This window comes from Medicago sativa, chromosome 6, assembly GCF_051527215.1.
Source record: "Medicago sativa cultivar Bolivia chromosome 6, Bolivia_mono, whole genome shotgun sequence".
NCBI lineage: Eukaryota > Viridiplantae > Streptophyta > Magnoliopsida > Fabales > Fabaceae > Medicago > Medicago sativa.
The window spans coordinates 27324087-27351405 of record NC_140754.1 but is presented as its reverse complement, the minus strand read 5'-3'; the positions used below and the strand labels follow the sequence as shown (position 1 = coordinate 27351405).

Genomic DNA, 27319 nt, shown 5'->3' with positions numbered 1-27319 from the left:
GTGATATTGTAGGTAGAAATAAGTCAGCATTAAATTGAAATAGATAGAAGTTACATAGCAGTTGCTTACATAACTTGGATAATTAGTGCAATAATATATCAGCATAAGTCATTGGTAGCAAAGTAGGAATTTCTGTATCACTTGGTTCACAAAAGTTAACCAAGTTAATACATTGTCATAATTATATTACAAAATTAATAATAAAAAAGCATACTAATATTAGTGCAGGAAATGATATCACTTCTTCTCCTGTTTGATTAGCTTCACCCTCTTGGATGAAGAGTGCTTGGCAAGAGGGATATCATCATGGTTGCGTGGCTGGGGAACATCAAATGTCACCTTAGGAGTCACAGGAGTTGTTTCAGCAAGGGGTGGAGCATTGAACGGTTCAGCAAGTAATACATTGTTAAGAGGGGTGAGTTTTTTTGGTTACCTAAGAGGGGTGAGTTGGGATAAACCATCCCAATCAACATTAGTTTCAGAACTTTTGGGGTTGCTAATTGGTGTCATCTAAGAAATATTATCAGGATCATATTCAGATGTTCCAAACATTCCTTCCTGCAGTAGTCGTAAAATATTTGTATAAAGGTCAGTTGATTTGTTATATGCAGATACATTTCAGAAGTCATTGAGATTGATAATTATTGTTCATATAATCACAGTACTTACAGTTGGAATGGTATGATCTTCACTTTCAAGAGTGTTGGAAATGTCAGGCATTTCAGCTGCCTCCAAATGAGGTGCAACATCCTGCAAAGTAAGGTGATGCACATAATGCATAAGTAAGTGTGTACGAATTAGTGCAGCCAATTTGATTCAATATAGAATGATATAGTGATAATTTAGTTACCTCAACAATAGGAAATTTAGAAATCACTTGATTCACAAATTCCTCTCCTTCCCTGTAACACACAACAGAAAAGGATTTCCACCTAGGTTGCCACTTGACCTTGAAGACGAATGTTTTTTCAACAATACTTTCAATGATCATAGGATACTCGAAACGATTAGTTATTCCTGCCTGTAATAGCAGATCTAAACTGATAAGTATGGTTTATTCGATTGAAATGAACGCCTAAAAGTCTGTTTCGTGAGTGTAATAGGATTAAACCTGGATCATGTCTCTACAAAGTTGTGCTGCAGAAATACCCAACAATTGAGTGACCTCGCGGTCCCACAGAACAAATGCAGACTTTGTTGCCCCATAAGAGACATCAATCTCCAACTTGTACCTAACATCCGTGTAATATAAACAGTTGAGGGACAATAGTTGATGTAATATTAAAAGATATAGTCTATGTAATTAAAACGGTGAACTTCACATGATATAACACATACTTGACGATTTCAGTTTCAGTATTGTGGCCAGAATCACATGTGTATGGAGGGTTGTCACCTTTAGCAATCTTTGGACATTTGACGCAAGCCAAATAATACCAACCAAATTTTGTAGAGTTGACCTTATCAACTGTTGCAACAGTTACACAATAGGATATCTGAAATTAGAAAAAAAAAATAAATCTTTTAGCAATTGTTTAAAGGAGCACAACTAATAGAAATTTTGCCTAGAGGTTCAAATATTAAACCTGATCAAGCTCCATTATGTGAGACAATGGCATAATCATTGGCTCAGACAACAAATCAGCCTCAGAAGCAACCTGAGAACCACTTGATTGTGTGCACACAATCTGACTTTGTGACTGACTCGGGTCTTCCTTAGGCAACCTACGTATGGATTTGTATCGATTCAAACAGTGATAGTATTATAATAACATAACTCTAAAGTATGCTGTAAGGTTAATTCTTCTTGAAAAATAACAAACCTTTCCCTAAATTGATTGATCTCAGGAATGTCTTCATTTATAAACAACTTGGTAAAAGAGTATGTGTTTGAGATGCTGAGTGGAAACCGACCTACAATTTTGAAAAGTGACTTGAGCAACAAATTACTACATGAACACCTGAATACAGTAAAAAAATATAACAAACCTTCTTCTTTGACTTTGCCATACTTCAGTAGCACTATTACTGGACCTTGTTCTTTCCTCTCATTGTTATAGCGAATAAAGGTCCCAGCATAGGACTCCCATAAAGTGCAGTTAAGAGTGATATCAGTCAAGTCTCTTAAAGTAAAGTTAACCTGAAGCTTTTTCCCTGTGCCTTCATGAACTTGGCAATATCCCATATCTTGAACCACACCAATAACATCTGCACATGATTCAAACACAAACCCAGTAAACCACATTCAATAGGTCATCCAAATCAACAGAAGTTAGAAAATAAACATATAGACTCACGATATAACATATAAGAACGCCATTTCCCAGATATAATTTCAGCTAAGGGTTTCATTTTCAGTATTGGATGTGGTATGTTGTGAGCATTGACATCAACTGCTGTTTTGTCACCAGTCCATTTCAAACGGTACTTATGATCACATGCTTTGAAGAGCAAATCATTTTTACCAACTTGAAAGTTACTCAATGTGTAGGTGTTGTTCTCTTGCAGTATGGTGTCATACATGGCTTTGTATTCAGTAGGAATCACAACTTGAATATCATCCCCCTATAGAAACATATAGTTTGTTCGTTAGCATAATGGTTATTACTGTTTAACCTGGTGTTAGAATGTTGGAGTTATTATTGAACTACAGATCTAGTTTGTTGTTTACAGATAGAGATAGAGTTTTTCAAAAACACAATAGGTTACGTTGTATAATACAGATCTAGTTTATTATTATAATTATTATAATGTAACTTTAAACCATACAACAACAGACATATAACCTTAGAATCAACGATGACCATCTCCAAGTGCTCCTTCCCATCCTTAACAACAACCCATTTGTCTTTCACCAGCACAACCATTTTCCAGAAATCCTTTTTCTGGTGAACATCAGCAATAAATTGAAAGGGTCTCACAAACATGATTGATCTGACGATAAAGAGAAACAAATATGTTAGAATACAAAACTCATCCGACTTAACAATGCTTCTTATTTGAATGAAGCCAGATCTGAAAAATAACTTATATTAGGATAACCAATCAGAGTTTTAGATCAAAAACCATAACAACAAAATAAGTTCATGAAATGAAAAAGTCATAGATGGTTACCACGAAACTCTGAAGTGGGAAAAATATTTTGGGTGCTTAGAGCATAGGAAGTGTTTCTCTAAGTAGAAGTGTTTCTCTATGAGAGATATGTATGATGATAGATATTGATAATAGTGAATTGTTTTTGACTGATTGGGTATCGGACTCTGTGAAGTGTTGTAGAAAAGGTAACTGAAACCCTTTTAGCTGTTGTACGATAGTTGGTGTATGTAGTTAGCATTGAACCGGGAAAAGCATTTTGAAGTGCAATGAAACCAATATAACATAACTTGGGACTTACATGACATCATAATATTAGAGGTTGGTCATATAGTTATGGAAAGCATTATTTAGACATGTTTTACCCTTCATTTTAGGACGTGGCAGCATTATAGGATAGTCAGTTTGGGATTTTCCACAACATACTATCTTCTATATTAAGGGGGATTTCATTAAAGATTAAATTAGTAATACCTGTCGGAATTTCATCAAAGATACAAAAATTAAAAAAAGAATGTGGCTGTCTTAACTCTTACCTATTCATGAACAATCATATTTTAGAAGCATGAATTTTCTTTGCTAATGTGATTTAAGCTTAATTGTCATGGAGGGTGGTGGGGTCACAGATCGTTTTTTTTTTTTGTGTGGTCGGGGTTTGAATCCTGGACTTTGCATATATTATGCATTGTCCTTATCAACTAAGCTCAGCTCACGAGGACAATCTTTAATGTTATCGAAAGATTACTTGGTAATGGTGAAAGTGTTGTCTTTTGAAAAGACTTGTAGATGAAGGAGCAAGCGGTTTGTCAATCGTACCCTCATTTGAACATATTAACTCGACATTCTTTTTTTTAATGACATTAGCTTGACATATTCAATTTTCTATGGATTGATCATAGGTGCTAATGGAGTTAAAATTGGTAAAGGCAATTGAGTGTGAATGAAGTTGATATTGTATCATAATTTAATAATTGCTATCAGAAGTACCTTTAGCTAACTAATAAATCAATTGCTTTTTGGTGAAGGGTAGTGTTGTGAATTCATACTAAAAATTACACCAATAAACTTATATGTGTAGAGTAAAAAGGAAGTAGTAACCGTCTAGAAGTCCTAACTCAACTGACAAATGCCGAAATTACAAGGCTGAACGTCGTGACCCAGGTTCGAACATGGGACCTCACAGTTGTGTGTGAGTTTAATTTCAGTGGATTACCACTTCATCTAAGACCAAAAAAAGGGAAGTAGTAACCAATATTAAAGTAACTTTAAACAACAACAACAGTAACAAACCTAAATCTAATCTAGGAACCAAGTGTAAAATAAAAAACCACAAGCAAAAGATAAAAGAGAAGATAAACAAAAACATCAAGAAATGTTTACCCAGTTCGGTCCAACAATGACCTACTCTGGGATGAGATTGATCTCACCAATCCACTATCAATGAGTTCTTTACAAAGAGATACAAAATGTTGAAAAAATTAGCTTTAACAAACTCTCTAAGAACAAAACCTAATTTCTACCATTTTTTCAATCTCTTCCCAAGAACAAAAGACTCAATGATTTCACTCACGCAATGTGTTTACAAATGTTTCTCAACGCAAGAGAATCTCTGAGGAGAACCTCACCAAAGACACTCAACCCTTACCTCCTTTCAGTCCATTGATTTCCCAAGTTTATCTCTCTTGAAGTCCAACTCAAAACATGAAGAATGAAAACTTATATAAACCACATAACCCGAGAAAACTTGCCCCGGTTGGCGATTTCAACCCATCATGCCACAATTTCACGTTAGTACACAATATAGTACTAACATTATCCTCAAAATAATGCCACGATTTTCCTCCTTTGTACCACGATTTTTGCCAAGACAAACTCCAAATTCTGAACCAAACCGTGCCCCAATTTCTCCAAATTGTGACATGATTTTTGCCAAACCTTCAATAATTAATTTTGAGACAAATTTCAACAGATAGCTACTATTAGGACTTTATTTGAGTTATCTATATATTTTCTCAATAATATTCTTAAAATCCTTTGTATTTGATCACATTTCCACATATATACGTTAGGACTAACTCTTCTAAACTTGATTAATTTTTCATTATTTTATAATAATATCTTGTGATTATTCAACTGAGTAATACATATATTATTATTCCTAACTTACTTTTAAATAGATAAATTCTCAATTAAATTCTCCCACACATATTGTATTAAATAAATAAATTGTTCTTGTGATTTTGTTATCATCAAAACATAAAAAATGTTGTCTTTGTACCAACATATAGTTTTTACATGGATCCCAACAAGACAAATTGTGGATCGAGAAGGGCAATGATTCATGATCTTCACCAACAAAGTTTTGTTCAGTTCTATAATTTTTTTGAACAAGTAGTTCTATAATGATATTGAGATGGTGATAAATTTATTTTAAATAACAAAAGTTAATATATTAATTGTTATGTTAGTATTTTCTCTTCTGTGAGGATTCAAACCTTGAACTCCTTTAATCAGATAGTTCAACCAAGTGAGTTATATATTGCCCCTAGATCGTCATACATATGTTTGCAAAGGTTTATAGGTTTATGAAATTTGACTAACAACCAGTTGATCTATTCAAATTCACTTTCATTAAAATTATGAATTTCGTTGAAATAGGTTTTATGTTAATTATAGGTTTTTAGACCCCGTAAAACACAGGTAGCATTGACAGATTGCAATATAATTAAAGCATGAGAAAACTAACTGATGTTGACAGAACACATATTTTCTTTCCAAGAAAAAGACCTAAACCTTATTTAATTATATTTGCTTGTACTTTTGTACGAATTTTTATTCTATTATTCAAATACTCACAAAAAAAATTCATTGATAATTATTATTTCTAACTACCGTCGTTCACATTCACCATTTTTAGTCTTCCTCATTTTCTTATCGTTCATTCAAAATTGGATATGGTTGCCTAAATATGTTGTTTCCTAGCAACTTCTATTTCGTAAAAAAGAAATATTGATACTTTCTTGTATCGTAGAGCGTTGATCGTCAACCATACAAATTTAGAGTGAAGACGCATTTTAGTATTTGAGAAAATTAACAATACTCAATTTAGTAGAATGATATGAGAGAAATATACACGAAAGAGGTTCTTAGTCGTTCGATTACTCTTGCTTAGCAGGCTGGCCAACTTAGAATTCTAATTTTTTAATTAGAATTCTAATTTTTTGTACATGTACCAACAAGAATGTATGTTGCCTTATGAGAATATTTGACTCTTATTCGAAGGCTTCGGAACAGGTGGTGAATGCGTCCAAAAGCCAATTTTTTTCAAGGGAAACCTCGGTGCTCTCGTTTTCAAGCTATAACAAATCGCTTAAAAGTAAAGTTCGCGACTTGGAAAGGCTCTTTGCTTTCGATCGTGGGGGGTGTGCAGCTTATAAAATCTATAATTCATGTGATGCAAGTATACTCTTTTCATGTGTATATGTGGCCGATTAAGTTGTTAAAATTGTTGGTGGATAAGATTAAATTCAGTTTATGAAAGTGGTTCTTAGGGAGACATTCTGGGCATCCCTGCTCCTACTATGAGAGGAAAATGAAACATCTTTTTTGGAGGGTCAGTACTTTGGAATTCCTTCTTTGTTCTTATTTTTAATTTTGGTCCGTTTGGGTGAATGATTTGTATTAGTTTTTTTTTTTTTTTTTTTGAGTTCTAGTTTTCCTTTCTTGATTTATTTATAGATATTATCTTTGCTATTAAAAATTTATTTAATTAACATCAACTGAAGTTTTGTCTCTCTCCAAAGTTAGTTAATTATACTGTAGAATACATATAGTATAGTATCATTAAATATACAAAAACTGAGAAGGAAAAATATTCAATTTTATTTATTTTCGCAACCCCTCGCAAAGAAGTAGGTTGCAAAACAAAATGCATTCAATCATGATATAACACACTAATAATGAGAATAATCACAAACAAAACAAATGAAGAAAAAAAAAAAGAGTATCTTCTTCTGAGGCAAAGTGCTTTGATTTTTCTCCTCTATAATTGCGAAATGCATCTTCCTTCTTTGCACTATAGTCTCTTTATTTCAATATATTCTTCAAATCCTACAAAAGTATACACATACATAGATATGCCGGGTTACAAACAGTTTGTTAAAGAAAAATGGCAGAATCTTCATGTTGAAGGGTGGGGCGGTTATGTTCTACGTGAAAAATTTAAATTGATCAAAAATTCTCTGAAGGAGTGGCATTCTGTTCATGCAAAAAATTTACCAAGTAAGATAGATGGCTTAAAGGTTCGGTTAGCCGAGTTAGATGATCAGGTGGATGATGGAGGGTTATCGGAGGAAGAGGTAGCGGAAATGAGGAGGATAACGCATGACATACATTCTTTGTCTCAGGTTTGCACTAGTATCAGCTGGCAACAGTCACGTACTCGGTGGTTGAAGGATGGGGATGCAAATTCCAAGTATTTCCATGCGATTCTTTCTAGTCGTCGAAGAAGAAATTCTTTGGTGTCGCTAATGGTAGATGGAAGTCTTGTGGAAGGTGTTCAACCAATTCGACATGCGGTCTTTTCTCATTTTAAAGACCATTTTGCAGCTCAAAATATAATAAGACCTGGTGCTGAAAATTTATTGTTCAAGCAGTTGTCATATGATGAAGGAAGGGGTCTTATAAAACCTTTTTCAGAAACTGAAGTCAAAGCTGCGGTGTGGGATTGTGATAGCTTTAAAAGTCCGGGTCCAGATGGAGTGAGTTTTGGTTTCATCAAGGATTTTTGGGAAGACATCAAAGGTGACGTCATGCGTTTTATCTCAGAATTCCATCGGAACGGCAAATTGTCAAGAGGTATAAATTCTACATTTATAGCTCTTATTCCTAAAGTTGATAGCCCTCTGAGACTGAACGATTTCCGACCTATTGCATTAGTTGGGTGTTTATATAAAATTTTGTCCAAAGTGTTGGCGAATAGGTTGAGAATGATTATAGGACGGGTAGTGTCAGAGACTCAGACAGCTTTTGTGAAAGACAGACAGATTCTTGATGGCATTCTAATTGCCAACGAAGTGGTTGATGAGGCTAAAAAATCAAAAAAAGAATTGATGCTTTTCAAAGTAGATTTTGAAAAAGCATATGATTCGGTGGATTGGAATTATTTGGATACTGTAATGAACAAAATGGCGTTCCCGGTGTTGTGGAGGAAATGGATAAAAGAGTGTGTAAGTACAGCAACTGCATCTATTTTAGTTAATGGTAGCCCAACAGATGAGTTCCAATTACATAGGGGTTTGCGTCAAGGGGATCCACTTTCTCCTTTTTTGTTCTTATTAGCAGCAGAGGGCCTGAATGTTATGATGAATTCGGTGGTGGATAATAATTTGTTTACAGCCTACGGGGTAGGAACTTCCAGATCGGTGGTAGTGTCTCACTTGCAGTTTGCAGATGATACTTTGTTGGTAGGTGAGAAGAGTTGGGCGAATGTGAGAACTTTAAGGGCGGTACTGACTTTGTTTGCTGACATGTCTGGCCTTAAAATTAATTTTCATAAGAGTTTACTGGTTGGTGTAAATATTGGGGATTCTTGGTTGATTGAGGCAGCATCCATTCTTAATTGCAAAGTGGGTAAAATTCCGTTTCTGTATCTCGGTTTGCCAATTGGAGGAGACCCTCGGAAGTTATCATTCTGGGATCCCGTGATAGGTAACATTAAAACTAGATTGGCGGGGTGGCACAGTCGCTTCTTATCCTTTGGGGGCCGTTTAGTTCTTCTCAAGTCTGTCCTGACATCGCTTCCTGTCTACGCCCTTTCCTTCTTCAAAGCTCCTTCAGGTATCATTTCTCTTATTGAATCTATTTTTAAAAAATTTTTTTGGGGAGGGAGTGAGGATAACAGGAAAATTTCCTGGGTTGCTTGGAGCTCTATTTGTTTAAAAAAGGAGTATGGAGGTTTGGGGGTGAGGCGGTTGAAGGAATTTAATATTGCTTTGTTAGGAAAATGGTGTTGGAGGATGTTGGTGGATAGAGGAGGTTTTTGGTATAGAGTTTTAGTGGCGAGATATGGGGAGGAGGCAGGGAGGTTGGAGGTTGGGGGCCGGAGTGTTTCTTCTTGGTGGAGGGAGATAGCGAAGATTAGGGATGGCGTAGGAGAGATGGATGGAGGATGGTTTTCAGAGAGGGTGTCGAAAGTCTTAGGAGATGGAACAAAAACTTTCTTCTGGTTAGATAAATGGGTAGGAGATGTTCCTTTATGTCAGAGGTTTGCTCGCTTATTTGATCTTACAACAAATAAGTTTAGCACAGTGGGGGATTTGTATGCTCTTGGTTGGGACGCAGGTGGTGAGGCGTGGTCGTGGAGGAGACGTTTATGGGGATGGGAGGAGGAGTTGGTAGAGGAGTGTAGGGCTTTACTAACTAATGTTGTGGTCCAGTTTAATGTTGCTGACAGGTGGCAATGGGATACAGATATTCAAGAAGGCTATACAGTTAGAGGCGCCTATCAAGCCTTGACATCTATGGCCGTTCCCGCTATTGATGTTACCGAAAACCTTATATGGCATAATCAGGTTCCACTGAAAGCTTCTATTGTTGCTTGGCGCTTGATAAAGGACAGATTACCAACAAAAAACAATCTTCAAAGACGTGGTATCATTCAGGCAGCTGACACCGTGTGTATTTCGGGGTGTGGAAAAGATGAGTCTGCACCCCACTTGTTCTTGCAGTGCAACGTTTTTGGCTCATTATGGCAACACATCAGAACCTGGATTGGTGTTTCCGGAGTAGATCCTTGCAATATTACTGATCATTTTCATCAATTTACTCATTATTTAGGTTCTTCTAAGGCGCGTCGTTCGTTTTTACGATTGCTTTGGATTCTTTGTGTTTGGTTGGTGTGGAAGGAACGAAACAACAGACAGTTCAATAACATTGCGACACCAATTGAGCAGATCCTAGAAAAGATTAAATTTCATTCGTTGTGGTGGCTAAAAGCAAATAACACCACTTTTGTGTACGGTTCTCAGAGATGGTGGTCGGACCCTTTAGTTTGTTTGGGTATCGACTGATCATATTTTTGTAATTATACATTGTGACTCTCTCTTTTACGGGTTAGACTCCTTAGTACATCTTGTACTAATGAGTTCTATACGCCGATGTTAATATATTCCATTTTGAAGTCTTAAAAAAATATCTTTCATTAATTATAACCACTCAAAAAAAATATATAAGCGAGAAAGTTGTTTTTCCTTAAATATTATACAATCTAGTGTCATGTTTAATATATATAAGGGGAATATATATGATAATTGCTTGGCTTAAGCTTGGAAGCCCAAATATTATACAATCTAGCTAAATAAATATTAGGAATATAAGCCCATGAAATTTTGAATCAAACAACATTAATAAGAACCATAACTCTAAACTTTCATCTTTTTTTTTTTTTTTGTAATCTAAACTTTCATCTTGATCAGTATTTCTTTTCTATTTTAATAATACTAAAAATAGAAATGTAAATAGGCTCAGATTAAGTTTTATAAACTGTTTGATCAGGTGTATGTACAATTTAGATATCTCAAAAAATTGAATAATTTAGATTATAGGAAAAAAAACGTAAGTGAGGCCCATATTCGATAACGAGTTTCGTGTGAAATAGCTAATTTTGTTTCTCTTATTTAATTGTTTCGTTGATACTATATACATATATATAGTTGTCTTAAAATATTTTATTTATGAAGTGTTGTGTGTGGGTTGTAGTACATAGCAAGAAGCATACCATCTGATACGATCGTAAACCACTATCTAGTAGTGGTAAGGAGGAGGGGGTGATGAATAGATGTAATGTGGTGGAGGAGGGGAATAGACTGGAGGAGGAGGTGAAGAGTAGACATAATGTGGAGGAGGTGGTGAAGAGACAGGTGGTGGAGGAGACTTATACTTGTAAACTGGTGGAGGTGGTGAGTAGACAGGTGGGGGAGGTGACTTATATTTGTAAACTGGTGGTGGTGGAGAGTAGACAGGTGGGGGTGGTGATTTATACTTGTAAACTGGTGGAGGTGGTGAGTAGACAGGTGGAGGAGGTGACTTATACTTGTAGACTGGTGGAGGTGGTGAGTAGACAGGTGGAGGAGGTGACTTATACTTGTAAACTGGTGGTGGTGAGTAGACAGGTGGAGGTGGAGATTTATACTTGTAAACTGGTGGAGGTGGTGAGTAGACAGGTGGAGGAGGAGACTTATACTTGTAAACTGGGGGTGGTGGAGATGGGTACTTGTATGGTTTCTTTGGTGGTGGAGGGGGAGATGAGTACTTGTAAGGAGGAGGAGGTGACTTATACTTGTAGACTGGTGGTGGTGAGTAGACAGGTGGAGGAGGAGACTTATACTTGTAAACTGGTGGTGGTGGTGATGAATACTTGTATGGTTTTTTGGGTGGTGGGGGTGGAGATTTGTACTTGTAAACTGGGGGAGGAGGTGACTTGTACTTGTAAACTGGTGGTGGGGGAGATTGATACTTATATACTGGTGGAGGAGGTGATTTGTACTTGTATACTGGTGGTGGAGGAGAAGGGTATTTGTATGGCTTCTTTGGTGACGGTGGTGGGGAACTGTAATGGTAAGGAGGATGTGGTGAATGCACCGGTGGTGGTGGAGAGTGGTAGTAGTAAGGCTTTGGTGGTGGTGGAGATGAATAGATGTAATTGTTTGCTGAAATTTGAGATGGGAAGCTAAGAGAGATTATTGCCAATGCAATAGTGAGAGTTATAGAGGCCATTTGAGACCCCATATTTTCCCAAAGTGTGTTTTGTTGTTGCTATTATGAAATGTAGCATCACCCTTTATATAGTTTTTTCTTTACACATTTTACCTTAACTATTCATCTTGGTTGGTGTCTTTCGATTGATACATATTACAATTCACCTAGTTTTCTTTACAAGCATATAATTTTATTAAAAAATAATGGCCTGCCTTTGAATAAGTGAGCATGTTTTTTGGACCAATTCGACTCAAGTTGGCTATTCATGAATGAGATGTAAACAAAGGAATAAAGTAAGTGAGCTTATTAGCTGGAAAATGTGGAAAATGTTGCCGCTGCTCTTATTTTCTTTATAGTAAGTAAAGACCAATAATTATTTTATTATTATTCTTTCAAAAAAATTATTTTATTATTTTTATTTGTAACCTATTTTCAAAGTAAGTAAAAATCAATATACGCGTAGTCATTGATGAATTAATTATTGGGTATTTGATCAAATTAATCTGTCCTTTACATGTACCATATGTTTTCTCACACGGCTACCCCAATAATTTTCAGAACATTTTTCTGTTTTATACACTAATCAATTAAAAAAATCATAAATATTAGAGTTCATTTTACTTTTTAACAGTCTATTGTTTTGCACTATAAAATAAAAATTTAGAATTATATTGGTAAAATATCAAGAATTATTATTTTATCAGTTTTATCATTGGTAACATATAATGCAACTATTTTATCACAATTAAAATCATTATATCACAATTAAAATCATTATTTTTGTCTTCTGCTATTACTATTATTATAATTATATATACACCTATAATGGGTGTAACCAAAAATATTACATTACACCTACTTGCTAAAATGGGCTACTCAATATCATATTATTGTATGGAAAAAGATTCATGTACCACTCTTTTGGTACACCCTTTCCTACCACCGATGACATGGCATGGAAATATTAAAAAAAATTACTTTGTAAAGAATGATAAAAAAGAAAAGAATAGATCTAACAACTCTCTATGCTCTCTCCTATAACGCGATCTCTGCTCTCTCCATCTCTCTATGTGCGACCTTGCTCTCTCCATCTCTCTATGTCGCCGCCATCTCCTCCCAGTCTCCGATCTCCGACCGCCATCTCCTCCCAGTCTCCGACGGCCGCATTCTCTCTAACGGTCTCTTCTTCTTCTTCTTCTGCGATTCAACATTGACCGTAGTCTCCGTCGCCGAATCAAACTGTTGAAGGTGATGTATATCTTAAATCTTGTATTGTTTTCAATTGACCATGTTGTATAGTTGATGGAAAAATTTAGTTGTTGTCCGTTTTCTCAATTGTGAATCACAAGAGTTAAGTAATTGTAAAGTGACAGATTTTTTGTGTAAAAGAGAATTCGACAACTTTAGTTCTATCATTAGATCTAAAGCCTGGAATTGGATATTTGGTCATCACATTCCCTTAATTTTAATTCATGTTTTATTAATTTCTGGAGAGATGAGCAGGTTGCAATATCAATTCATGGTTTTTCTTTTTTCTTTTTACTGTTTTTTTACTATATTAATTCTCTAATTTCAGATTAGTAACTACTTTTTTGACTCTGAATCTAGTCATTTTTACATGCTTAAACATATATGTTTTCTAGTTTTTATCCCTTGGGGATAATCTCCATTTTTATTACATATTCTTTCTGTCCTGAACATGGTTGTCATTGAAGTAACCAACGTACGTTAATTTGGTGCATTACTTTGGGTAGGATTATTGGTTGTTAAGCAATAGTAGTGATGGACATATGTTAGTACTGCATAACAAGCCTAACATTGATTTTTATTAATCAAATTTTGGATTATGTTGATTAATTTGGTAGGTTCTTAGATTTTGTTCAAGTGTTAGTGGATGATCTGATGGACATAAGTTTTCCCCGATTTTTGTAGTTTGATTGTGGATGTTCCTCTAAATGATATCATGTAGAGTTAGTGTCAAATTTTTAATCAAAAGAATTGTGGTCGCACTTTTGTTAAAAAATGGTTAAAGTGTTAGAAATTTGAAGGAAAAAATGTGGTTACGTCTATGTTAAAATATGGTTAAGTTTAGATAAATTTTTGTAAGTATGTCTATGATAACAAAGATAAATTTTTGTGGAAAACGTGTGATTGTAAAATGTGTTTGTATTTTAGTTATAAGATGAATTTTTTCAAATCGTTCTTGTAACGTGTGTTGAGAATAGGTGTTTGTGTGTGTTTTAATTGATGTTGATAGAAATTGTTTTTGTATACAACAGATAAGGTCAACATCATGAACGAAAACAAACGAAAAAGGGATTGTGGTGTTGGTGTTAGTACAATTTAATTAATGAGATGTTTAATGTGTATGTAATTGTTTGTGTTTTATGCCATTAATATTGTTTGTTTGTTGTATTAATGTGGAAGAAACCCAAGACAGAGCACAAGCCTTGCCATTGCATATCAATTTTATTACACAACAATAGAAATTCATCTTGCTTGATGTTCTGATATTTATATAATGGATATAGGCATTAAGTAGTGGAATTGGTTGGAAGAGTGAAATGGCTAGTCCATCTTTTTGTGTGTTGAACTTATAGTGTATTATTGTATTGATTTGGGACAGGCAAAGAACATGGACTGAGACTGCCCGAAGATCCATTTTATGAGCAGATGGCTGCTGAGTTTTCCAAGTACCAAAACTCAGTAAATGTGTATGCATTCAGTGATAGGTACACTGACATAGCCTCCTTAAGTGTTTTATTTTCATTCAATTTCTATGTATTTTATTTTCCTTCAATTTCTATGTATTTCGTTATGCCATTCTATTTTTAAACCTGTTACTCTTGATTAGAATCTGGAAGATTTCTGATTGATATATTTGATGATTCTTCAGTTGTGGCAGTGTTTTATGATGACTTCATGACATGAGTTTATGGGCTTCAACTATGATTTGATTATAAACTGTTACTCTAACTCATGGATCTATTTGACTATGAACTGGGTTGTAGATGCTCAAAAAAAATCACAAGTTCTGTGTTGATTGTAATGGCTATATCTGTAAACAATCAATGTATCCCCGTGTCCTGATGTAATTCTGTCAGCATTTGCGGTCTTCTAAGCATATAGTCTTGCGTGCTGATGATCTTATACTTGAAGTAAATTATGTTTTTTTTCCTGTCTGTGTAGGAACTCTGGCAAAGTACACTGTTGGTCAAGTGTATTACTATCTAGCTTTCCAATCAGGCATTCATGGGGAGAAATTGAGTCATGAATTAAGGAGAGACCTCACAAGAGAGACTGCATGGGAAGCATGGATCATATGCGTTGTAGAGATACTTAGTAACTAGTTATCTATGCTGGATTGATGGAGTTTTTCGGTGATTAATGATGATCTAGCTGTCTACAAGGCCAAATAAATTCGCAAAGCATGGATCACAAGTGGAATAACACCTATGTTTTTCTTGAGCATGAGGATTTAATTTCTTGTAGATAATATGCATTGCTACAATTAATTTGAAATGTTGTTAGGTGTTTCTATAGAATTGGTTTATGCAAGGTAGAGGTTGAAGTAGCTTTGCAAACAATGGTGTTAGTTTAAGTACTTGTCTTGTGGTATTTTAGCATTACATGTGTACTAGAGGTTACCTCTATAAGGTGTATTAGAATACTAGAAAGTGTAACCATGTATTATTAGCTCGAATTAGGAGCTTGTTTAATAACATACTTAGTAAACAGTCTCAATCGGTAAATAGTCCTATTATCTTTCTTGTGTTTTTAGGTTTATTTTAATGTTATCAGGTGGGTAAATAATCACAATCAATAATTTTAGATATTAGTAGTGACCACTTTTGTGATTCTCTGTTTGTATGACACAAAACTAAGTTTTTCCATCTTAAAATTTTAGATAGCCAAAACAACGAACAATGTGACCACAATTATTAAGAGGCGTCACCATTATTTTGTCTGGGTTTTCAAAGTGTTCATCTTTATGCACAAACCTCGTATGAGATCAAAGACGCATTTTAGACTCCAAGAAACATGGAGGGCCCATAAGTTTTACGATTTCCTATTTGTATGGCACAAAATTAAGTTTTTCTTGAAAACTAATAGTAGTTACACATTTGATAAATATTGGTTAAATGCTTCCTCGATTTGGTTAGTATTTGTAAAGTCTGTCAAACGTACAAGATAGTTCACCTCCCACTTTATTAACATCAGTCTACTCACAAGTGTGTCCAAATATATTATCTCCCCTAATATCACATAATGAGAAAGACAAATCGGTTAGGGAAAGAAATTGTGGTTACGCCTTTGATATTTAGTGGTTAACTACATCAGAAATATGGTTAGTTTTCCTAAAGACTGTCATGGATATACAATAATTCATATCAGCCATGGTTAGCAGTCGTTAATCACTTATGTTAATGGTCCAACATACCTAATCTAATTTGATCACTGCACTAAAAACATTTCCAACCATAAATAACATGTTTTACAATGGGCAAGTTTATCACGCCTAAGGACGGACAAGTTCTAATTTATGAAAAAATAGCGGTCACGTATTAGTAAAAATGTGATCATACAGACCATATATTTGGCTAGTTTATATTTCTCAGATGTAAATAATTTCGTTTTAGGCGAATCGAACGCATAATTTAATTTGATCACTGCACTAAAAGCATTTCCAACCATAAATAACATGTTTTACATTCGGCAAGTTTATCACGCCTAAGGACGGACAAGATCTAATTTATGAAAAATAGTGGTCACGTATTAGTAAAAATGTGGTCATACAGACCATATATTTGGCTAGTTTATATTTCTCAGATGTAAATAATTTCGTTTTAGGCAAATCGAACGCATAATTTCATTTGATCACTGCACTAAAAGCATTTCCAACCATAAATAACCTGTTTTACATTCGGCAAGTTTATCACGCTTAAGGACGGACAAGTTCTAATTTATGAAAAAATAGTGGTCACGTATTTGTAAAAATGTGGTCATACAGACCATATATTTGGCTAGTTTATATTTCTTAGATGTAAATAATTTCGTTTTAGGCGAATCGAACGCATAATTTCATTTGATCACTGCACTAAAAGCATTTCCAACCATAAATAACCTGTTTTACATTCGGCAAGTTTATCACGCCTAAGGACGGACAAGTTCTAATTTATGAAAAAATAGTGGTCACGTATTTGTAAAAATGTGGTCATACAGACCATATATTTGGCTAGTTTATATTTCTCAGATGTAAATAATTTCGTTTTAGGCCAATCGAACGCATAATTTCATTTGATCACTACACTAAAAGCATTTCCAACCATAAATAACATGTTTTACATTCGGCAAGTTTATCACGCCTAAGGACGGACAAGTTCTAATTTATGAAAAAATAGTGGTCACGTATTTGTAAAAATGTGGTCATACAGTTAAACCCAGATCTGCATCAACAGTTCCACCTTCTGTATCAACGACGGTGACGAAGTCGGAATAGAAAAACCCAGAAATTAACAGATTTAACAAAAACCCATAAATTAAACCAAATTAAACTCAAAACTTAAACCCACGATCTTCTAAGTGTTTCTTTTGATTCAATCTTCTATTTGTTGAATGCTCCATAAACATATCACCAACATTGATTTTGATTAGAGGGTTGACATAGATGCAGATGGAAGAATCACCGAGGAAGAGATAAAAGATGTATGACCCTAATTCAACAATAATGTAAAACCCTAGTTCAACAAATCCATCACCTTTACCATTGTTGCATTCTATCAGAAACAAATCGGAGTCCCAACTAAACTCAACTAACTCGCCGGAAATTGCATCCGGAGTGACTGATCTGGATTTCCGAATTTGGTTAAGAAACTCAGGTTCAGGAGATGAATCTTTTGAATTTGTATGTGGAATCCATGGATTCATCACCGATGTTGAAGAACTTAGAAACATTGTTGTAAATTTGGTTATGGTGATGAATCTGGTTTTGTTTTTTTTACTCTTGTGCTGTACTGTTTATGGATTTTGTTGTGGAAGCATGACAGAGAGTGGGGATATCGATGAAGAAAGAATATGGTTTTTTTTTTTTTGAAAATAAAAAATCTGGGTGCTTAGAAGAAGAAGAAGAACGTGAAAAGAGAGGGGAGAGAGAATGGTTGGAAAGAGTTGTGGGAGTGTGGGCCCCACATTGCCACATGTCATTTTTTTATGTGGAGGTAGGAGGGTGTTTGCCACGTTAGGGTGTTCACCTATCAGGTCTTAATGTATTGAAGGTATATGATTGTTCAAATATCATTATCTTTAATGGAGAGTTTTCCGTTCATTTGGTTTCCAGAGTGTTTGAGGGATTAGTCTTGTGGAGGATACCTGGCTTTTTTGGTAATAAAAATACCATTATGCTTTCACATATCACTACAAGAAAATTGCAGTCTAGCTTCAGAAATTTTAGCGTGAGATAATTTCTGATGCTAATAGTGTCTAACTAGCGTCAATATATTCTTAAAGCTATTATTTTCATTTATAAATATCATCGACTATCTTTGAAGCTAAAAAATTTTATCCATCTTTATCTTTATATAATACAAAAGCTTACATCTTTGAGCAAAAGTACACATGGCATCTTTATACTCCCCATTTCATTTAATGTTTTTCCATCAACCAATCAAAATGGATCTTGACTCATTCATTTTCTATCAAAATTGAATCATGACTCACTTATTTTTCACCAATCAATCAAAATTGATCATGATATGATTTTTTCCCTATATATAGACAACTAGCTTGGAAACCCGTGCCAAGCACGGGCTAGAATTACGACTATTTTTTATATATAAAATCTAATTAAATAGCAAATTCATTATTTTATACACAATATATAAATAGAGCGCATTGTTATCGTATTTTCGATTGCTTATATATACAAATATCAATGCGTATATAGTTATTTGGATTTTCGTATCGTTAAACAGGAATGATTTAACGGATGCAACGTCGAAATATTAGTATTTAATGCAGGAATATTTTACATGGATGGCTAAAATTTATTACGGAGACATGAGTCTTTTTTTTTTTTATGTTCTGCATATAACTGGGGGGGTGTTGGAGTCTCGAGGCCTACTGCTGCATATACAATTAATTGTCCCTACCCAACGAATCGTCTCTATTAGATTAGTTTCTTTCAAATTCCATGATTTCTATAGCGGATACCCTTATATATACAAAGTTAACATCGTGCATACACTTGATTCATCTTAATATCTAACACGAATTTGTAATTATTCAATCGTGTAACAAATAAGTATAACAAACAGCGACAAAAACACCAACTATCTATCGCATTTTTTAACTAAGCATATTATAAAAACACAACAGATAAGGCTTGAAAAAGGACTACAAAATTGTCATGTGCATGCACATAGACATAGGCGCTCCAAAGAACAAAGAAAAAAAAAGACGGATATATAGCAGATTGTATAAAAAATGAAGCAGAGTATATAGTTGATAATATGGTCACTGAAAGAGTACGACTTACATTAGAAAAAATGAGAATGATCAGAAGGATGCTGACATTATAAATAAAATTAAACTGAGTATGAGAATATTGAAGTTGCTCTACCAGATAATAGAAAAACCGAAATCTCAGTAGATAAACACCTTAATGTATCAGGCAAATTTTGGAGTCGAAGAGAAGGCATTGCACCTATTGCAATTGGTCAATGATATTTCAATGTCATAGAAATTCCATTAACGTCAGCCTGTGTACATCTGAATGATATCACCTCACCTAAAGCAGACAGCACCTGAAGGTACATGAGATCAAAATATTGTCAAAAAGGATCAAAAATATTACTCCATATAACATATTAGTCCCTATAACAAATTGATCACTCAGCCTGTTCTTTGCACAACAATAAATGTCATTGGATTTTATACAATGAAATAAGAAGTGTGATCTTAATTGTTAGTTCCAGAATTGTAGTTTATCTACATGACCAATCCATTACTCTTTCTTTACGCAACTATTAGAATGGTTGCAAGTAGAAACAACCAATTCATATCCAAATAAAAAATATATATTACAACGAAGTTTAAAAGAGAAAAAAAAACTCATACCCACCTGCGTCATCAAGAACGACAGGTTAAACATTCCGAAAAACATCACGGTACACAACATTAGTGGTCTCAGTACACACGCGATTTTCTTCATCCAGTATAAGCATTTTCAATCCCTTTTTGGAAGTGACTCTTGACACAGCGACATACATCTGTCCATGAGTAAAAACCGGTTTGGAAAGATAGATTTCAACATGAGACAACGACTAACCCTGACTTTTATTTATTGTCATTGCAAAACACACAGCCAACAGGAACTGTCTCATAGTAAATTTGAAAGGCAGTTCAAGATCACCTGGAACTAAGTTCAGTATTGGAATAATTACTTTTTCACCATCATTTTTTTGGTAATAATAGTTACACCGATAAAGTTCTTCCCAAGATTGTCTACAATCAACCTAGTCACATTGCACAATTCAGTTGCTTGGTCAATGTTCCTCATCAACATAACTCGACATCCAACTTTAAATCTCAACTTGTGGTTTGGAATACCGAAAAACTTGATATTGTTTAAGAATTTGGTGGAAAACCATTCGCTTTGTACCTCACTATTCTCGTCTGATTTTCAAACCGAATCAGAACTGGTATATTCCTTTTTGTCTCCTGGAACCAATGATAGAAGAAATTTGTTTACGTGATCAACTGCGTCCAGCGTGGGAGCAAGTCTCCCCCGTGCTTGGAAAAAAATCCGAGATCTTCATGTTTTGCGAATCGGATATACAAAATCAACCAGAGAACGCAACAAATCAGAGGAATCTTTTATCAACAACTCATCAGGAATGGGTACGTTAATTTATCCACTCTCGTTGGTGGATCCTATTCAATCTCCAATTGAAAGCATCCAATCGACAAACTTTCTTATCTCATCTTCCTCGACACGAACAGTTGAAGCACGTAAACGCATATTTGTTGTAAGTGTGAGAACCTTACAATGACTCCACACCTTTGATGAGTTGATGGATGAAGCAAGTATGTCTTTTATGCATCTTTTTCTTATCACTGGCAAAATTTGTCTGAAATCACCGTCCAAAACCACAGAAAGACCCCCAAATGGTTTGTCTGTATTATCGACACCATCATAAGACATTATATCGCGCATGGTTCGGTCAAACGCCTCAAAACAATAACGATGCATTATCAAGTGTCAAACGCCCCAAATGGAAACCCGTGTCAAGCACGGGCTAGAATTTCGTCATATTTGAGGGGAAAAATGCTCTGATGTATCAAGTGTCGGTTAAAGTTCAATATTGAATAAAAAAGTGGAGGTTGAGCAACAAATAAATTAATAAAACTCATATTTTAGTCTTCAATTTTTCGATGAAGATGTGGTATTGTTCTCACTTGTGTGGTTTCTCTTTCTGTAATGTATCGAATCACATCAATGTTGACTCCCTTATAAAGCCCAGAGGTGGTATCATATCCCGGTTCAACATTGTGGACGGCGGATGGAGTGCTTCTTGGTGGTCTATCACAGACACGGAGAGTCTCTTAATGGAGATATGTTAATCTGTCAATTATGAGTTGAAATTTGACATTGGATGCAAGAGTAGACGTTGAGAAACATATGAGGGAGATTATCCATATACCTAATGCTTTAGGACTTTGGGTGAAGAAGTGATGTCGATCTCACTTGTGTTGTTGCTCTTTGACTAATATGATGATACAACTCAATGTAGGTTCCAATGGAAGTCGTAACATTATAATGATTTGTTTTGTTAGTTTTTGGGTGTCATTTGTTTAATTTTTATCTTAAATTTTAGTTTTAGGATGTCATTCGCTTTCAAGCAATTTTTTATTCAACCTCTATTATTTTAAATTCCTTCACTTTTGGTCTTTGGTATGATTTGACAATGGAAAAATGTAGATGTGTTCTGCTATGTTGACAAATTACATGTTTATTAGACATTTTAAATTGATGCGACATTTTTAATGAATCTATTATTTTGGTAGCATAATTACCCAGTAATTTCCATTTCCTTAAATAAATTCATAAAATTACCAACAATTGAATCTCTTAATTATATTGTCATGGATAAAACGCACTCTCTTTAGTTTTACTTCTTATCATTCCTCTCTTGTTCAAATTCCTTTTTCTTCTTTCTTTTTCTAATTTACTTTCTATCTCCACATTAAAGAAAGGAACAAAGACACCCATCTATGAAATAGCCACCAACTCACATTTTTTTACCATGTTGTTCCTCTTATCTTATTTTGCTATCTCACCATATCATAGACACAAAGAATCTCACACTTAAGGGAGGGATGGTAATGTGTCATTTGTAAGTAAAACTTCTACATTGGATGCAAGAGTATATATTGAGCAACAAATAAGTTAAATGACAAATATACCTAATGTCTTAAGGTTTTGGATGAAGATGTGGTGTCAATCTCACTTATGGGGTTTCTCTTAGTCAAATGTGATGATCCAAGTCATTACAGGCTCCCTCGGAACTCCATACATTATGATAAATTGTTATCTTAGTTTTTGGATGTTCTTTGCTTAATTTTTTATATTAAATAAAAATTTTTGGATGACGCCCACTTTCATGCAATTGCTTTTGTTCAACCTATGTTCTTTCAAATACATCCACTTTTGAACTTTAATCTTGTTTATGGTAGCCTTGGTCCCAATCCCAAATAAAATAAAAGAAGGTTGTGTCAGCATCTACAACAAACATAAAAAAAAAAATTAAAAAATTGAATCTCTATAGACAACTCCACTTAGTGAGGATAAGACTTGGTTGTTGTTGGTTGTTATTGCACCTTCACTTTTAGTCTTTCGTGGAATCTAACAATGAAAAATACAAATGTTTTATGTTGAGTTGACAAAGAGACATTTTAAAATGATGTGGGACTTTTTTAATTGAATCTATTTTTTTGGTAAAAACTACTCATAAATCTCCAATTTCTTCAACTAACCCATAAAATTACCAATAACTCACTCTATTCCTAATACCTCCACAGACAAAATACAAAGTTTTTTTTTCCTTATCATTTCTCTCATGTTCAAATTGTTTTTTCATATCCTTTCCTTTTCTAATTTCCTTTCTCTCTTTTCATTAAATATGGGAACATAAACCTACATAAACCACCATCAATCCACCTTTTTTTATCATATTGTGCCTATGTCACCAAATCACAAATGCATCAAGTCTCACACATAAGGGAAATATGTTAATGTGTCAATTTTGACTTAAAGTTCCATAGTTGATGCAAGAGTAGATGTTGACAAACATATAAGTGAGATGACCAATAAAGTTTCATAATTGATGCATCAAGTCTCTTTTTGTATTTTTTCTCTTTTGTTAATGAAGTTTAGAGGTTAGCAGTCATCCTGCTACCTCTTTCTGCTAAAAAAAGAAAGTTGACCAATATAAGAGTAGATGTTTAAGTTTTATATTAAATTTAAGGTTTAAGATGTTGTTCACTTTCATGCAATATTTTTAAATTAATCTCTAGTAATTTAAATCCCTTCACTTTTGGTTTTTGATGGATTTAATCATGGATAAACTCTTATGTGATTTGTTGAGTTAACAAAATACGTGTTTATTAGACACTTTTAAATGTTGTGTTTTTTTTAATCGAGCCTCAATTTTTGGTAATTTAAATGTTTATTTTTTAGTATGAACACCTGCGCCAAGCATAGTCTAGTATCATTTTCATTTGTGTGGTTGATCTTTGTTCAATGGATAAATGCACACCACTGTTGACTGCCCCATAAGGTTCCTAGTGGTAGATCCCTGAAGTGGATAGTCTCATACTTGAGGGATAGAAGTTAATGTGTCAAGTCTGAGTTAAAGTTTCATAGTGGAGGTAAGAGTGTATGTTGAGCGACACATAAGTGATGTGATCTATATACCTAATGTCTTAAGGTTTAGGATGAAGATATGGTGTCAAACTCACTTAAGTGGGTTTTCTTAGTCTAATGTAATGATCAAATTCAATGTAGCATCCCTTGAAAGTCTCAGCATTACGATGAACTGTATTTTATTTTTTATTTTTGGATGTCATTTGTTTATTTTATTTTTTAATTTAGTTTTTTGATGTCTTCCTCTTTCATGTGATTTTTTTTATTCAACCTCTATTATTTCAAATTCATTCAATTTTTGTCTTTGGTGGCAAATGAGAGTGGAAAATTGCAGACGTGTTATGCTGAGTTGACAAAATATATGCTTATTAGACATTAAAAATAATGTGAGGTTTTTTTTAATTAGATCTAATTTTTTGGTAAAATAATTACCTAAAAATCTCGTACTCCTTCGACAGACCTATAAGATTATTGGCAACTCACATTATTCCCTATACTCTTACAAACAAAACACACAATACTTATTTTATTTCCCTTATCTTCTCTCATGTTTAAATTATTTTTTCATATCTGTTTATTTTCATTTAATATGAAAAGAATGAACATAAACCTCCCTCCTTCAAACCACCACCAGACCACCTTTTTGAACATGCTCCATTTGATCGCCTTAATTTTAGCTTTTGAATGTCATTGATTTTGATGCAATTTTTTTGTTCAACCTATATTATTTCAAATTTCTTCACTATTAATATGTAATGGGATCTGACAATGGCAAAATGTAGTTGTGTTGTGCTAAATTCACAAATACATTTTTATAAGACATTTTAGGTGAAATGTGGTATTAATCTCACTTGTGTGATTGCTCTTAGCCTAATATGATGATCGAGGCTCCCCATGAAGCCCCAACATTATGACTTCTTAGTGAGATTGTATATCATTTGTTTAATTCATTTATCTTAAAATCAAGTCTTTCAATGCAACCAAAAAAAAAAAAATCAAGTCTTTCAATGTCTTTAATTTTTATGCTATTTTTTCTATTTAACCCCCATTAGTTCAAATTCTTTCACATTTTGTCTTTGGTGAATGTGAAAATGGAAAGAGGCATATATATGATGTTGATTTGACGAAATACATGCTCATTAGATATTTCAAAATGATGTCGCATTTTCTAAATGAGTCTAATTTTTTTGTTAAAATAATTACTCGTAAATCTCCAACTTATTTGACAAACTCATAAAATTACCAACAACTCACGCTATTTTCTATACCCTTGAACATATCACACACTTTTTTTTTTCATTTATCATTTTTCTTAGGTGTAAATTCATTTGTCATTTTGTTATATTTTCTAAGTTTATTTCCCTCTTCTCATGAAAGAAAGGAACGAAAATCTTCTTGCATGAAAACACAACTAACCCATCTTTTTTAGCATGCTGTGTCTCTGTCTGATCTTATTTGTTTATATCTTTATAGCACAAACATAAAGAGTCTCACACTGAAGGGAAAGATGTTGACGTGTCATCAAGTATGAGTTAAAGTTCAACATTAAATTCAAAAGTATATTTTGAGCAACATATAAGTGAGGAGACCAATATAACTAATGTCTTGTATGGTTTTGGTAGAAATAAATTCATTGTGGTTTTTAATTTTATTTAAATAACGACATTAAATGTTAAACCTCAAAAATCATTACGGCGCAAAGATCATTAAGGTGTTATTCCATTTATATTTTTTTTATAAAATTAACCATAAATTTATTATTATTTTTTTGTATTATAAAAGACTTTTATGTGCACTATGCTACTAAAAGGGAATTGGATTATCTCCATTGAAAATTTTCTCAATTTTTACCCATTTCCAATCTACACGATTAAAATACAAAAACCAACTTTTTTTTATAATTTAATTCTCAACTTCTCTCTCGTGTTTAATTGTTGAGATTACACTGGAGAAAATTTGAGAGAATTTTCAATGTAGAGAATTCAAATCCTACTAAAAGACACGATGTACTTTGATTTTTTTTTTTAAGACAATTTTTTAGGAAAAAAAAACTAAAATTGGAATTTGAAAAATTAATGGTTTTATTGCTTAAATTTAATTTTGGGTATCATTCAACTCTTCCTTATACTCTTGTTGTTATTACATTTCTATAATCATATGACTTTTCTATGTTCTTGAGTAATCTTTTTTCTTTTAGAATATCAAAATTAAGGCTTTCATTTTGGATAAAAAAAATTGAGGCTTTTCAATGACCAATATTGAAATTTAAATTTTTAAATTTAAACAATACATTTTCTTTTAAGATAAAAAATGTAGATGAGTTTGATTCTCAATTGCTCACCGGGATCATAACATGTCTCATGATTCAAAGAGCGTTTATACAAATACTTGAAAATTATCTATCAAAGAGGATACTCCAAAATGTCAGATGAGTGTTACATTTGTTTTTGACAATTGTGCTACATTTTTTTAAAGTGATGAGTACTACTCTTAAATTGATTAATTTTGATTTATTTTACGATCATGTTAATAATTAGTTTTTAATTTATTTCCTGATATATCAAAATCAATTTATTCTACATTACTTATTTTTATGAGTTTAATCAATATTGATAGCAATACAATTTGTTGTTTATCATATGTTTTAATATACTTTTAAGGTTGATTTCGTGGTTGCTTGGTCAGGTTTATATACTCTCAGCTTTTATACTTGCTTTTATTTAATATATTTTCTTTGCTTAAAAAAAAGATAATAATACAATTACATCATTAATACAAATTTCCTTCTCTAAAAAAAATAGTGCACAATAATGAAAAGATATACATTAATAAATGTAAATCAATCAATATCAAAATAATTTAATACCCTAATAAACAGTAATTACAATTATTTACTCTAATATAGTTAAGGCAGGGTAGTCAACGTAGTAAATAAGTTTTATTCTGATCATGAATTTAAGTGCAAGAATCAATTGTCATATTAATGTGTGATCAATTACAATAGTAGTATTGTCTATCGTCTTGTTCCTGCCCTTGCTAGATACATCCTTAAGACAATTTCCTAAAAATATAGAATATTGATTCAATTTATAACGTCATCACCTATTATAATTATAATTGACATCTATCTTACAACTGAAATGGTAGTATAGCTACTATCATAATTATCTTTTTCAATGCCAAATAAAAAGTTCCAATTAAAAGAATAAAGAAGCACATTTGTCTTTTGTTCTCTTTGGATCTCAACTATACTTTTTTTTTTCTTTCCATAATTCAATCTTCATGAATATTGTCTATTCATGAATAATTTCTGCAAGTTAAAAAGTCAAAACAAACAAAAAAGTTATAAAATATTCAACAACACAACTTTATACCGAAGAAGAAAAACTACATTGTATTTATTAAAAAAAGAAAAACATAATCAGAAAAGACTTTCAATAATATGAATTACCGAAACTCGTGTTTCTTTTACATATATCAAAGAAATCAAATAAGTTGTTACAATACATGGGTCATGTACATTAATAAGAGAAATATGTAAAAAAA

The 27319-nt window shown here is 33.4% G+C and overlaps 1 protein-coding gene, 1 long non-coding RNA gene and 1 pseudogene across 3 annotated transcripts; 1 reads left to right on the top strand and 2 right to left on the bottom strand.

Moving 5' to 3' along the window:
• Positions 1 to 237: 237 nt before the first annotated feature.
• Positions 238 to 5014, bottom strand: LOC146914269 (uncharacterized; annotated as a pseudogene).
• A 1938-nt stretch (positions 5015 to 6952) lies between these two features.
• On the bottom strand, positions 6953 to 11906 carry LOC146914268 (uncharacterized). The gene is made up of 2 exons (XM_085717148.1): positions 10871 to 11906; positions 6953 to 7203 (listed from the first exon to the last, which is right to left on the bottom strand). Exon 1 carries the CDS (start codon positions 11878 to 11880, stop codon positions 10897 to 10899), a length of 984 nt encoding a protein of 327 aa, XP_085573274.1. The 5' UTR covers positions 11881 to 11906; the 3' UTR covers positions 6953 to 7203; positions 10871 to 10896.
• Positions 11907 to 12752: 846 nt separating this feature from the next.
• Positions 12753 to 15613, top strand: LOC146914267 (uncharacterized). 2 transcript variants are annotated; one of them, XR_015014071.1, is made up of 3 exons: positions 12753 to 13098; positions 14130 to 14182; positions 15040 to 15613. It is a non-coding gene; the product is annotated as an uncharacterized LOC146914267 (long non-coding RNA). The 2 variants fall into 2 exon arrangements; XR_015014072.1 differs by having other exon boundaries at positions 14477 to 15613.
• Positions 15614 to 27319: the final 11706 nt, after the last annotated feature.

Bases quoted from the DNA above. Each gene is read 5' to 3' on its own strand.
- LOC146914268 (XM_085717148.1), bottom strand. From the start codon at position 11,880: ATGGGGTCTCAAATGGCCTCTATAACTCTCACTATTGCATTGGCAATA.